Genomic DNA, 15,044 nt, shown 5'->3' with positions numbered 1-15,044 from the left:
AGTCAATAAAGAATTTCATGCCATGGGTATTGGTTTGCTAGGGTGGCCACAACGAAGTACCAAGGATGGGTATCTTAAACAACAAAAACTTATTTTCTCACAATTCTGCAGGCTTTAAAAGTATGAGATCAAGGTGTTGGCATGGCTGGTTTCTTCTGAGGCCTTTCTCTGTGGCTTGTGGACAGTCACCTTCTCCCTGCATGCTCACATGGTCCTCATCTCCTTTTCATATAAGGGCATCAATCATAGTAGATGAGGATTCCATCCTAATGACTTCATTTCAGCTTAATCATCTATTTTAAGACCCAAATTCCAAACACAGTCACATTCTCAGTTTCTGGGAGTTAGGACTTTAACATATGAATTTTGAGGGGATATAATTTAGCCTGAAACAGCATGAAAGGCAAAGACTGAGATGAAAACCAAAACTCACCCAGAGAAAACAGGAATAATGTGAGGAACAAAAGGAGAAATTTTATGTTCTAAGTAATACTCAAAGGTTTAATAGATTTTACAACCTTAAAAACACACTTTTGGGGGTGCCTGGGTGGCTCACTTGATTGAGTGTCGAACCCTTGGTTTTGGCTCAGGTCATGATCTCAGGGTCATTAAGCCTCGTATTAGGCTCCACACTGAGCATGGAATCTACTTGAGACTCTCTCTCCCTCTGCCTCTGTCTCCCTCTCTCTTTAAAAACAAACAAAACATACTTTTGTGGAAAAAAGCAACTGTGAGCATTAAAGCATATTGGTGTTTTAAAAGTATAGTTCCCAAAAATTAAAAAAAAAAAAAAAATCAACCAGAAGAAGTAACAGAATGACTACAACAATTATAGCAGAAATCAGTAAACTATGCTGGTAAATCTGAATAAAATATTGACTGTAGGGATAAAAGGTGTGTGTGTGTGGGGGGTGGGGGGCTTCCTTTGAAACCAGCATGAAAGATGAGGAGTTTGAAGGAAGTTTAAGCATTCTAAACTTGATTTATTCTGAAGTATTTATTTGCTTTAGACTTTCTTAGAAAAATGTAAACTTAGGTATGCATGTTAAAAATATAAGGGTGGCCACGGCCCAAGGTGGGTGGCCTAACTGATCTCATTCTTGGGCAGGGGTGGAGGATATTAGCTTTCTCATAAAAGTGTCATTTCCCAGCTCCTGGCTTTACATGGAGGACCCACGTGCAGCCCCTCACAAGGCCTGGGGTCCACAGCCTCAATTCCCGTCTCCGCATGGGTGCTTACACCCGGATCCCTAAGGGACAGATCTGTTCCAGCTCTGAGGGCCATAAGTCTTCAATTCCACTCACTGTGACGGGTAAGCGCCTTCATTCCTGACACCTGGAGAACTCCCTTTCTTGCTTTAGGTCAGCTAAGAATTATAAAACCATTTCAAAAAATGTTTCATCTTACATTTCCACGTGTTTGGAAGAAGAAGTGGGAGGAGTCACCCATCAGCTCAGCCTACCATTTTGACTTGGAAGTCTGTACTGTGAATATAGTTAATAATGGAAAACACTTTTGACAGCATTTACAGTGTGTGTGTGAAGCACTATTCTAACAACACTATGAAATAGGCACTAAAATCCCCATTTTACAAAGGAAAGGCTTAAGTGAGAAGTAACTTGCTCAAGGTAGGAAGTATCAGAGGCAGTCTGGCCCTTACAGCTAAATACTGCTCCCATGATATTCCTATGTGCCATTCAACCAGTGCTTTCTGTCCCCTCCATCACTCAACTAGACAAACTGGTAGGATTATACCTTCTGGTGGCTGGGTAAGGGCACACTATTAGCTCTGACCAATGAGCTGAGAAAGAAGTTGACCAGTCGCTTCTGGGCCAGAGCATTTAATTGCAGCAACAAATCCTTTGAGAGCTCTCTTATCTCTGACACAGTGTCCTGCAATGTTTGAAATGGTTAGCTAGGGGCATCTGGGTGGCTCAGTGGCTGAGCATTTGCCTTTGGCTTAAGGTGTGATCCTGGGGTCCTGGGATCAAGTCCCACATCGGGCTCCCCATAGGGAGCCTGCTTCTCCCTCTGCCTGAGTCTCCACCTCTCTCTCTGCATCTCTCATGAATAAATAAATAAAAGCTTAAAAAAAAAAAGGTTGCCTATTCTATCAGCGAGAGATCTCATTTGATTATGCCCACCAATGACCTACGATAGACAGACACTGAAAGATAAAAAATGTAATTAGCATTTGCTAGTTGAAGCTGCTTATGTTTGGGGGTCTTTGTTCTTAATTAAGAATCAAGTTATTTATGTTAACATGCAATGGTGTGTTATTGTCTTTTTTTTTAATTTATTTTTTCTTGGTGTTCAATTTGCATACATCTAGAATAACACCCAGTGTTCATCCCGTCAAGTGCCCACCTCAGTGCCCGTCACCCAGTCACCCCCACCCCTGCCCACCTCCCCTTCTACCACCCCTAGTTCATTTCCCAGAGTTAGGAGTCTCTCATGTTCTGTCTCCCTTTCTGATGTTTCCCACTCATTTTTTCTCCTTTCCCCTTTATTCCCTTTCACTATTTTTTATATTCCCCAAATGAATGAGACCATATAATGTGTGTCCTTCTCTGATTGACTTATTTCACTCAGCATAATACCCTCCAGTTCCATCCACGTCGAAGCAAATGGTGGGTATTTGTCGTTTCTAATGGCTGAGGAATATTCCATTGTATACATAGAGCACATCTTCTTTATCCATTCATCTTTCCATGGACACCGAGGCTCCCTCCACAGTTTGGCTATTGTGGACATTGCTGCTATAAACATCGGGGTGCAGGTGTCCCGGCTTATCTTTTTAAAAGAATTAATAAATGTTTTTAAAATGCCTGCTTTTCATTTCAAATGCAGTTAGTGTTGATAGAGATAACCCACACAAACCAGAGCTTTCAGGAGCTGTCAACAATTTTTTAAGAATACAAAGCGGTCCTTAGACCACAAAGTGTGAAAATCACTATATTGGGCAAACACTAACCAAATGAAAGCCTAGGTAGTGATCTTACTACCAGACCAACAGCCCTAAGGGGCAAAAAGATTAGAAATAAAGGCAGATATTTCCAAAATGATAAAAAGATACAACCACCAAAATAAAATAAAACAACCCTGTGCATATATCTGCCTAAAAGCTTTTCCTTGAAATGTATAAAATTTAAAAATTGACCCAGTCACATGGAAAAACCGCAAAAGTCACAAACATTGAAGTAGATTTTATGTGCCTCTTGCAGAAATGGACAGAGGGAGCAGAGAGGTGAGAAGTCACATCAATATGTGGAGAGGAGAATTCAGAAGGATGCTCTAGAAAGCATTTCCAAAGCCCTGTCTCCTCGGCCTGGAAACTATCCCTTCTCACATGGCACATGTGGAGTGGTGACTACTTGTGACTGTTCCCACACCCCAGAAGACATCCTAACAAGTAGAGAAGAAGCAGTACAATATAGGTAGGGCATAATTATCTGGCCCCAATGCAACTCAATGAGAAAAATCAATAATAAAAAGATGGGTTGCTTGTGGTTGAGCATCTGCCTTTTGCTCATGCTGCCCTGCCTCATCCTGCAGGGAGCCTGCTTCTCCCTCTGCCTATGTCTCTGCCTCTCTCTCTTTCTCTCATGAATAAATAAATAAAATCTTAAAAAAACAAAAACAAAAAAGATGGTTTAAAAGCACATGTTTGGAAACTGAGAAACAAAGAGTTAAAAAAGAAAAACCGATGGTAATTATAAAATGTAATGGACTCAATGATTAAAAAAAAAAAGAAGAAAAAGAAAGCACCAACACAGTACTTGTGGTGTCTAAGAAGTGCTATTTGGAGGACGATGTATCGGCTTTTGTATATTTGAAAAGAAGAAATAGTATAAATTAGCCCGGAGCCGCAGTCCTCTTCAAAATTTCTGTTAACATAACCGTTTCCTGACTAGGACTGTTGATTGTGGCTAAAGTAAACCAGAGTCCTTCCCAGGAAAATATAAAATCTCTGTAATTTTCAGGGCTTACTAGGTGTTCACACTGTGAAGCCCTCCCAACCCTGGCTCTGGGTCCCTACACTACTGCATCGTGGTCTGTTCGCCTCCTGACTCACTCTTCCCCAGCCACAAAAGCCTTCTTCAGATTTCTCAGACCTGCGAGGTTCTCTCTAGCTGCCGAGACCTCACATGGGATATCCAGCCACTCCCTAGATGCGGCAACTAGCTGCTACCCCTTCACCGGCTAACTTCGGCCTGTCCCTGAGACCTTAGCCACCACCTGGCCGAGGGGCTCTGTGCCAACTCTGCTGCGGCAGCTGGCCTCCTTCAGACCGCTCTTATCACGATTAGAGAAAATACCCTGAATTGGGGAAATACCTGTTTAATGTCGGTCTTCTCCAACCAGACAGGAAGTGAAGTTAAAAAAAAAAAAAAAAAAAGAAAGAAAGAAAAGAAAAGAAAGGATTTGGTTTTTAGGTGCTATTGTTGGTTTTCATGATATAAATAACCATGTTTGATCAAGAATAAATGTCCACTGCCACCATGCTCATTTCTACTCCCCAAAAGTGGCTGAGCACTCTCAGTTTAGATGCGCTATTGTCGAACAATGCAAAGAGCACAGACATGCATTTATAGACCTGTCTCCCTTAGTCTAAGCAAATTAAACAGATAAAATGACAGGAAATTGGTCAACTTCGAGCAACAGAGAGCACTAACCTGATGCATGCTCAGGGCATTGCACAGTGGTGGTCGATGGCCACCCCTACATGACTCCTGCCTTCCCTCAGCCTCCTCTCTGTTCTCATCTTCCAAGGCTCTCTGCACTCTAGGGACGTTGGCCTTCTCACAACATTCCTCAACCTTATTGACTCCTCTCCACATAAGGGCCTTTGCATATGCTGTTCCTTCTGCTCGAAACATTCTTCCCTTTAAATCTCAGTACAAACATCATTTCCTCGGGAAAAGGCTTTCCTGAGTCTCACATACTACATCAGACTCTCCTGTTGCATGTTCTAGCAGTACCCTGTATGTTGCTTACCATAGTCTCCCTGGTAGAGGATGGGGATCTGTGGAGTTCTCTTTCTAATCTCTGCCTCCCTCACTAGAACAAAAGCTCCAGGAGGGCAGAAGCCGTGTCTTTTACCACAGCTGGATGCATGCATTCCAGCACAGAGCTTAGCATGGAATCGGCACTCCACATTTGCTGAGCAAAGGGGGAGTGCACCGGGGGAGAAAAAATATTAATTTGGATTTAGGGCAAAGATGTTACTAGGTGTGATAGGGAAAAAAAAAAAGTTTATTTAATCTCAACCATGCAAACCTATGTAGAAATGTGGGTGGAAGAAACACAAGCTGCCACTGGGGATTTTGCACATGAAGAGGATTCACAATGCCCCCCCCCCACAACCCACAATTTGCCAGGAGACCTCAGAGGAAAGCACAGAGGGCCACAGGTCAGAGATGGCTGAATGCAGTTCTTCCAAATATGGGAAGACAGCAGGGGCTGGGTGCTGGGGGACAGATGACCCCAAACTCCTTCCCACCCTCAGAATCTCAAAGACAAATAACTCACAAACTTCTTTATGAATGAAGTTCAGGCGTGAGACCCTGCTCCACTAATCTTAGCAGTTGGCCAAATCCACTGAACAAAATCCCAGTAAAGGAAACTTGAATCCAGATCAGCGCAGCCACTTAGAGAAAACCATTTCCCCACCTGACATTTATGTGTCTGTATTCCAAATTTGGGGGCGGAGGCTTACATTCCCAGTTCAATTCATAAAAGCTGGCCTGACCAGTAAAGCATCTGATGCTACAGGGAAATGCTTGCAAAGTCTGGGCACAGCTCTCCCGGGGTCACAGCTCTCCTGGGACACAGCTCTGGGTAGTGGATCAGGTGTCACTCTGCTCACACGTCACCTGCCCAGCAGTCACAGGAACTCCCTACACCTCAGGCCATTTTATATTTCCTTGAAAGAGAAGCGGTTTCTGCCTGTCTTTCTTCCCTCAAAGGGCAGCTGTGTTTAGGTTCTAGGGGTGCAGCACCAGTGCGCCTACCACGGCCACTGCCTTACAGAGCTACAAGCTCGCAGGGCTGGGAGGCATCATTCCAGCTGGTCCTCCAACCCCTCTGCTTGTCTAATGTGTGATCTCACCGCCAGGTAGGCCAAGTGAAAAGGGGGCACTCATTAAATCACAGAGCGTTGTACTAGGACAAGGCTGAAAACCAAGTAAGTACTCTCTAGCAACCCAGACTTGAACAAAAAGAGTCTTCTTATGGTGGTGTTTTCCAAATGTCAGCTTTTCAAATACCACCTTTAGAATTCTTTGCCATGTTCATAATTCACCTTCACCATATACACTTAATGTTTTCCTTTATATCAACTCACTGTTATGCTTCTATAATAATATATTATTACATAAATGTTATGCTTATTATGGTACATATTATGCTTATTTTTCTGCTTATACGATTTAATTGAATAGGGAAATTTTATATTGCTGTGAAATCACAGGTTTCAAATGTTAGTCATTTTCATTTCAGTGAAATATGCAACTATTAAATGGAAAAGTGTTTCTCAATATATTTTCTAAAATCACCTTGCCTAACACACTTTGGGAAATTCTGATCCTGGATAGTCCATGAAAAGATTCCTTCACCAAACTGCCCATACATTTCTTTCATTAATACAAGACTAAATTCTATTATCAAAGTGCTAAATAGACAGTTTGAGAGGTCTTCCGGTAGAGATTGACTGGGGCAGCAGGAATGCAAACTTCCTTCTGTGAAGCCTGCTTTCAAGAAGTCTCTTCAAGAGGAGCTACAGACACTTGGAAGACTCAAAATACATTTTTTAACATAATGGTGGTTAACCAGAATTCACTGACAACTGATAAAAAGACACCATCACTACTTATATTACCTTCCTGTTGCTGTTCTAACAAATTACCACAAACAAACGTAGGACCTTAAACAATGCACATTCGAATTTCATGTCCATGTGAATTCCCTTGTATTACAAAATTAAATTTGATTTTCTCCTATAAATCTGTCTCAGGTCAATTTGATTTCCAACCCAGCTGGAAGGACCGTAAAGGGCAGAGGGAAAATTCTTCCTCCCCAACCATGCACCAGGTTCTCCAACAGTCAAACAGACATATATGCATGTTCTGGAATCAAATGTGATCTAAGAAGATCTCTCTCTCTCTCTCTCTTTCACACACACACACACACACACACACACACACACACACTTATTCCCTTACAGTCTTGGAAATCAGAAGTCCAAAGTCAGTTTCACTGGACTGAAGTTACAGTGTTCCCTCAGGGGCTATAGGGGAGAATTCATCTTCTGGCTTTTTCCAGCTTCTAGAGCTGTGTTCTCCATATCCCTTGGTTTACGGCCCCTTCCTCCATCTTCAAAGCCAGCAGAATAGCATCTCTTCAGTTACCTGTGCCTTCTTCTATCTCAAATCCCTCTCTGCCCCCTCCTCCCTTTAAAAAAAAAAGATTTTGTTTATTTATTCATGAGAGACACAGAGAGAGCAGCAGAGATATAGGCAGAAGGAGAAGCAGGCTCCCTGCAGGGAGCCCGATGTGGGACTCATTCCAGGACCTCGGGGTCACAACCTGAACTGAAGGCAGATGCTCAACCACTAAGCCACTTGGGTGCCCCTCTGCTTCCCTTTTATAAGGACACCTGTGATCACATTTTAGGACCCAAACACATGATCCAGGATGACCTCCCTGTCTCAACATCCCTACATCATTATTAACACATCAGCAAAGTCCCTTCTGCCATATAAGGTGCCATTCACAGATTCCAGAGATCAGGACATGCGTATTTGGGAGGGCTGAATAATAGTCTACCACGTCACTTCCCTAAATGCTCAACATGAAAATTGAGCAGAGCAGCTCTAACAGCCCTTTACAATGGCAATTCACTGATGTGTATATGGAATCTTTGGTCACTGTGTGTCCTTAAAGGACATTAGTCATATTTTCTAGCTTTCTGAAAGGACACACTGGTCTCCTCAACCTCAGCACTGACACTACAAAGACAGGTTTCCTTCTTTGTCATTTTCATTCCTTTCAGAAAACAAGGAAGTGCTCAAAGATTAAGAGAGAAGCATCAGAAGGACTGGGCCAAAGTTGGGACATCTGAACATTGAAAAGAATGTTGATGATTGGGATGCCTGGGTTGCTCAGCAGTTAAGCATCTGCCTTCCGCTCAGGGCATGATCTCAGAGTCTGGATCGAGTCCCACATCAGGCTCCCTGCATGAAGCCTGCTTCTTTCTCTGCCTTTCTCTCTCTGTGTCTCTCATGAATAAATAAATAAAATCTTAAGAAAAAAAAAGAATGTTGACGATTGGCACACATTAGCAGAAATTTGTTTAACAGCCTATTCTTGGTGCTGTTTCTACCAGAGGAACTGTGCCTCCATGGTCCTTCTTGGTGCTGATGTTAAGGCTGGGCCAAAGTCAAAGTTAAGTCTTAGGAACAACTATATTAGTCAAGTCGATTCTATTCATTTTCTTGCATTAGCATTCTTTTCAAAAGGCCTTGTCCTCGAGCATAAACTTTAGGGAACTGTTTGGTAAGCAAGCACCATGACTGCCCATTCTGTGCCCGGCCATCCATGTTTCTTCATGAACAGAAGGGGACTGAATTCTGCATTTCCATGAGGTGATCTCCTTGGCTCAGTTCCCCACCCTGCCCTCCTGCGACCCCTACTTTCACCTGCTCCCTGACCCCCACACCCAGGTGTAATTTAGGTCTCCCATACTGGGATTTTCACCTAATTGCTAATCCTTTTCCTCATGAGGCTTGGTCGTTGGCATATGAACAGGGCAGTTACTGGTGCTGTTCTGGCCCTTTCTAATTCTATGTGAGAAGACTAGAACCTGAATTCCTAAATTGATGATAATTTGGCTCTTCAGCTTTGCGGTTATGTTCTAAGTACAATGTATTTTGTTAGCAATGTTTTGATTGTTTATTCCAAAATGGCCAGCTGGCCACTATCTTTGCCTATTGTTTTTCTTGTTTAATAAAAACCAACAGGCTGATTCAGTTGGTCAGTAAATCAAATGGAGATGTTTACAACAAAAGTGGTATCCTTCTCCAGTGGCCCTGGCTCTGCATTATACACCCAGGTCAACAATAAAATTCCAGATGGGGCTGCCACCCTGTTCTCAATACCTACAGATATAATGGTCTTTTTGATTTTCATAAAAGGAATAAAGGCTGATTGTAGTCTTGGCAGGGATATAATTTTTTATCCTCAGAGTCTCTCAGTCCCTATGAAGGAAAGTGGCTGACTCTGCCTTATTTCTGAGGAGCAAATGTGCACATAAGAAAACCACCAGCCTAACTGCAATCGCTCTGGGAGGCCACCATGGAGAAAACAGCTTATTTTGGCAACTAAGTGGAAAAATATCTCCTGTTTGTCTATGGACACATGTATGCATCCGGGGCTGGAATGGAGCTGAGGACTGGGAGGTACAGAGGAAGAACAGAAAAGGATGGAGCCAAAACATGAGATCAGAACCCTGACAACGATGGTACACGTGTGTGCGTAACTCTGAGTGTCCTTCAGCACGCACGCATGGGATTTGTAGCTGCAAAGTGGGCATGGGAGAGACAACACGAAAGGAGAGTGCTGATATTCAGTGCAGGTGCTGGTTCTCAAACTTGGCAGCACACTGGAACCATCTGGGGAGACTTAAAGATGCGGCTGAGTGGGCCCCACCCCTATGCGGAGACTATGGCCTAACTGGTATAAGTACTATGGGGAGCAGAATAATGGTCCCTGGATGGTGTCTACATTCCAGTCTCCGGAACCTGTAAATATGTTATGGTACATGGCCAAGGGGCCTTAAAGTTGCTAATCAACTGACCTTAAAATGGGGAAGTTATCCTAGATTATCTGGGTGGGTCACATGGAATCACAAAGGTCCTTAGAAGCAGAAGACAGAGACAGACATTACAGGTCAAGATGATGTGATGTTAGAAGGACTCAGTTCACTGGTGTTGGCTCTAAAGATGGGAGGAGAGGACCAGAGCCAAGGAATGGAGGAAGCTTCTAGAAGCTGGAAAAGGCAAGGACATTAATTCTCCCCTGGAGCCTCCAGAAAGGAATGCAGCCCTGCAGACACCTTGTTGGTTTTTTTTCTTTTTTTTTTAATTTAATTTAATTTGATTTAATTTAATTTAATTTAATTTTTAGCCCAGGTAGATGCGGGTCAGACTTCTGACCTCCAGAACTGTAAGATGGTAAGTATGTGTCATTTTTAAGCTACTAAGTCTGTGGTAATTTGTTAGAGCAGCAAAAGAAATCTAATACTGCTATGGCCTGAGCTTCAGGGGGTTTAACACCCACCCCGCCCCCAGCCCCGCCAAGTGATTCTAACAGGCTGCAAAGTATGATAACCACCAGGCTATAGGGCAGACAAGACAAGGACATGCTGGCACGACTGCTTATGCTGGAAAGATGCATGGTGATCTCACCCAGGAGGTCAGCAAGTCACCCACCAAAGAATGCACCATCAGCTCTTAGCCACCTCCTCAGAGATGACTACACAGTGGCTTACCGAGGCACATCACAGGATGGGCAGGCTTTACCACTTTGGCAGCTAGAATCCTTTCTAATCTGACCACTAAAGAGGCTTTATTTCCTTTAGATAAAGAACAATTAGGGGTGCCTGGGTGGGTGGCTCAATCAGTTGAGTGTCCAACTCTTGGTTTTCGCTCAGGTCTTGATCTCAGGGTTGTGGGATCGAGCCCTGTGTATGGCTCGGCACTCAGTGAGGAGTTCTGCTTAAGATTCCCTCTCCCTCTGCCCCTCCCTGCTCTCTAAAATAAATAAATAAGAAAAAAATGTTTTTTTAAAGAACAATTATACCAGGCACCTGAGTAGCTCAGTGGTTGAGCATCCACCTTTGGCTCAGGTCATGATCCTAGGGCTCTGAGATCAAGTCCCACATCGGGCTCCCCACCTATGTCTCTGCCTCTCTGTGTCTCTCATGAATAAATAAAATCTTAAAGAAAAAAGAACAATTATGCCTATACCAACATTCTCTCAATATGCAAATATTTAAATATATAAATTACTACATTCAGGTCAGCCCCATCAGGAAAAGGACTCAAATGTCCTTCCCTCTGTGCTTGAACTATTAATAACCATTATTAAGATTATAAAGATGGGGTTTCTCCATTTGCTTTAGCACATATTTATTTATAATAGATGAGTGGAAATATCAGAAAGGGAGACAGAACATGAAAGACTCCTAACTCTGGGAAATGAACTAGGAGTGGTGGAAGGGGAGGTGGGCAGGGGGTGGGGGTGACTGGGTGATGGGCACTGAGGTGGGCACTTGACAGGATGAGCACTGGGTGTTATTCTATATGTTGGCAAATTGAATACCAATAAAAAATAAATTTATATTAAAAAAATATATATATATATTAGAGGATAAATAGATGAAATTTATTTATTTATGATGAATGCAATAGTACTCTAGAAAGAAATGAACTTATTCTTTGTGGAGATCGAGAAGAGAAGTTCTTGCTATATAGTTTTGACATGTGCAGCCCTGCCTTCAAAATGAGCATCATCCATTCCCATTGCCATGTTCACAGGTCTGTGGCCATTCTTATTGGGAGCCATGCCATCACGAGCCTCCATGGCACTATCACAGAGCTCAAACCTCAGAATCTTCCACTTTTCTCTCCCTATGTCATCTTTCTTAGAGAGGAAGGGCAGAGTGGTAGAAAAAGCAGTCACGAGAATCAGATGACCTGCATTGGCATTTCAATGCTGTCACTTATAAAAGCAATGTGACACCAGGAGGCCCCTCAGCCATTCTGAGCACCATCGCTATCAAAGAGGGCTAGAGGTTACTGATTAAGTGCAATGACATAGATGGAGACCCCACTGTTCCTATGCTTTCACTCGCCACCTCCATGCAGAGGCTTCTGACATCCCTTCTCGTTCTGACATCCCTTCTCATTGGTCCTGTGCTCTCACTGAGCTCTGGTACCAAACCTCAACACTTTCACGTAGATGACTCACTGGCATTTCTAAACATGTCCCAGCTGGACTTGGGATCTCCACTCACAGACCGGTGGCCCCTCCCAGACCCCCGACTGTCCACCACAGTACAAGTGCCATCAATCTCCTGCATCTGTCCTGCTCCCCTCCATTTTGACCACAGTAGCACTCCAACAGACCCCATCCCCTCACATCACATGCCACAAGCACAGGAGCTTTTCAGGTAGGCCTCCAACAAAGCTGTTTCTCCCAAGCCATCCTGCTGTGGTTTGCAAATTAATCTTGCTCCAACCAGATCTGTCACATTGAGTTCTGAACAGAGATCTTCAAGCATTTTTCTGCCCCGCAGCATGGTATTTATGAGGGAAGAAGAGCCACCTCCACTGGGTATGTGGAAGACAGAGTCCCCGCACCCCAGTGTGCCACACATAAGTGTACAATGCTCTGAGCAATTTCATCACATTATCACATTTCATCACATTATTAAAGGAAAAACCCCTGGGATGTGTGGCTCGTAAAACAAAGTATTTTTTAAAAAGCAGCGACAAAGGACTAGGAATTTCTTATCAAATTTCTTTGCAAAGTATTCAGTTAACTATAATCTAAATCTGCCACAAACCATCCTCAACTGCATTAAACTGTAATAATCCATCCATGTTAAACTACTCCACGAGTTTTCTAGCATTAAAATCATTTAACAAATACTCATGCCTTTAGTGTTTACACTAAACAGCAAAGGTGCTCAACCCCAGACATGCTCTTACCGTTTTGTTCATCCAGTTCGTTCCCAATTTCCTTCCCCATCTGTTTCTGGCGACTTATGATAGAGGACAGGGCATCCAGGCCTGCATCCTGTTCTGGAAGGAAAAGTGAAACAGGCTACTAAAAACCAAAGGAAAACAATTTGAAGTCCATAGCCAGGCATGTAATGCAATTCAATATACTGTAAAAGTAACACTTTAGGTCAGGAAGAAAGAAAAAACAGTTAATATTAGGAGAATATAAAGAAAAAAAGTTAAATAAATACCTACCTCACACCTTAAACTAAAATGATCTCCCCATAAAGTTTTTAAGTATTATAAATGAAATAACATAAGATTTAATATATCAACATTAAAACTTTCTTTTTTTTTTTTTTTTAGGATTTTATTCATTTATTTGAGAAAGAGAGATAGCACACAGGCAGGGGGATCAGCAAAGGGAGAGGGAGAAGCAGGCTCCCCGCTGAGCAGGGAATCAGATGGGGGACTCAATCCTAGGACCCTAGGATCATGACCTGAGCTGAAGGCATATGCCTAACCAACTGCTACCCAGGTGCCCCAACATTTAAGCTTTTTGATGCTTAATACATAAAGACCATAGCAGATCAATAAGAAAAATATTCCAATTTTGTAAATGGGCAAAGGATATAGACACGAAATTCACAAAAGAGTAACAAAGAAAGGACACCTGGGTGGCTTAGCGGTTGAGCCTATGCTTTCAGCTCAGGTCGTGATCCCGGAGTCCTAGGATTGAGTCCCACATGGAGCCTGCTTCTCCCTCTGCCTGTGTCTCTGCCTCTTTCTCTCTGTGTCTCTCATGAACAAATAAATAAAATCTTAAAAAAAAAAAAAAAAGATAACAAAGGAAAAAAAATAAAAGCTTTGACATTATCAATTTTTAACATAGGGATAAAAAACAATGATGACTTTTTAAAAATTATCATATTTGTAAGGACTTAAAAGCATACTAATGCCCAGGATTAACTAATGTGGGAAAGAGAAGCTCCTAAGCATTGTCATGGGAGGACAGGAAACATACCTTTCTACATAGCAAATCACGCCCACCTTTTCATGTCTCAATTCTACGTGTTGGAATGTAAGAAAACATGCAAATGGTACGCAATGAAGTACACATGAGGATATTCCTTGAAACCTCTCCTGGACTGGTTATCCGCTGATAACCTGTGCGTGACTGCTCAGTGAAAATGCATCTGGATCCCTTAAATATTTTTTCCTTTGCCAGTCTCGTCAATAGACAGGGCTGCAGGAACACTGCAGGACAGTGTTTGGCTGCTTTCCTGATAAGTTCCTGCAAAGCTGGCAGCTCCTTCAGGGTACAGTGGCCAGCTATACCCAGAGGCCGGCAACTCCTCCCGACACACCCCCTCCTTGGGCCATTTTACAACAGAATGCCTCCAGCTCCACAGATTCTCAGCAAGTTCCATCAGCTGAGCACCACAAGGACACCTGCTTGGTGACGGCAGTCCTGGGGGCGTGGGGCATGTCCTAGGATACCTGATCTCAGCCTGAGAGCCAGTGATTGCACCTTATACCTCTATTTCTGTCTGCTTAACTCTTGCTAACCAATCCCTTGTTACCTTAATCTCCTGCTAGGAGATTAAATATTAAATTTTCCCTGTTCAAATTTCTTCTTCCCGATTGGACCCAGACTGATACATTTATAATAGTGAAAAACTGGAAACTAGCTAATGCCCACACACAGGGATTGGTTTAAAAACATATAGTATGTTCATAAGTAAAACACTATATAGCAATTAAAAGTGATATTGTACATGAACATTTTGATGTTAAAAAAGTTCAGGACTTGTTAGTAAGTGAAAAAAGCAGGATACAAAACAATGTATAGTAAAATAGCATTTTTGTTTTTAAAAAAATGGAAGATATATTACCTTGCTAGATTTTGAAATTTAGAGATAGGAGAATTCAAGTTACTCGAGATCTTTTCTATAAAATGTGTTGTTGTTTCTTTTTTTTATTTATTTATTTATTTATTTATTTATTTTTTATTTATTTATGATAGTAACAGAGGGAGAGAGAGAGAGGCAGAGACACAGGCAGAGGGAGAAGCAGGCTCCATGCACCGAGAGCCCGACATGGGATTCGATCCGGGGTCTCCAGGATCGCGCCCTGGGCCAAAGGCAGGCGCCAAACCGCGGCGCCACCCAGGGATCCCTTTGTTTTTGTTTTTAACTAGGTAGTCTCAGTGAGCTCTTTGAACTTTTTTTCTCTGCTTTCAGGTACATAGGGAAGAA

The 15,044-nt window shown here is 42.6% G+C and overlaps 1 protein-coding gene across 9 annotated transcripts in view; it reads right to left on the bottom strand.

Moving 5' to 3' along the window:
- The window catches only part of STX8 (syntaxin 8), a 255,907-nt gene that overhangs the window by 185,237 nt on the left and 55,626 nt on the right, over positions 1–15,044 (bottom strand). For all 9 annotated transcript variants that reach the window (XM_072821146.1, XM_072821148.1, XM_072821147.1 and 6 more), the window contains one exon: positions 12,775–12,867. In XM_072821146.1, coding sequence (XP_072677247.1) covers positions 12,775–12,867 — 93 coding nt within the window. The remainder of the gene's footprint in view (positions 1–12,774; positions 12,868–15,044) is intronic.

Source organism: Canis lupus, chromosome 3, assembly GCF_048164855.1.
Source record: "Canis lupus baileyi chromosome 3, mCanLup2.hap1, whole genome shotgun sequence".
NCBI lineage: Eukaryota > Metazoa > Chordata > Mammalia > Carnivora > Canidae > Canis > Canis lupus.
The sequence above is the reverse complement of the archived record's forward strand: the minus strand, read 5'-3'. Positions and strand labels throughout refer to the sequence as shown.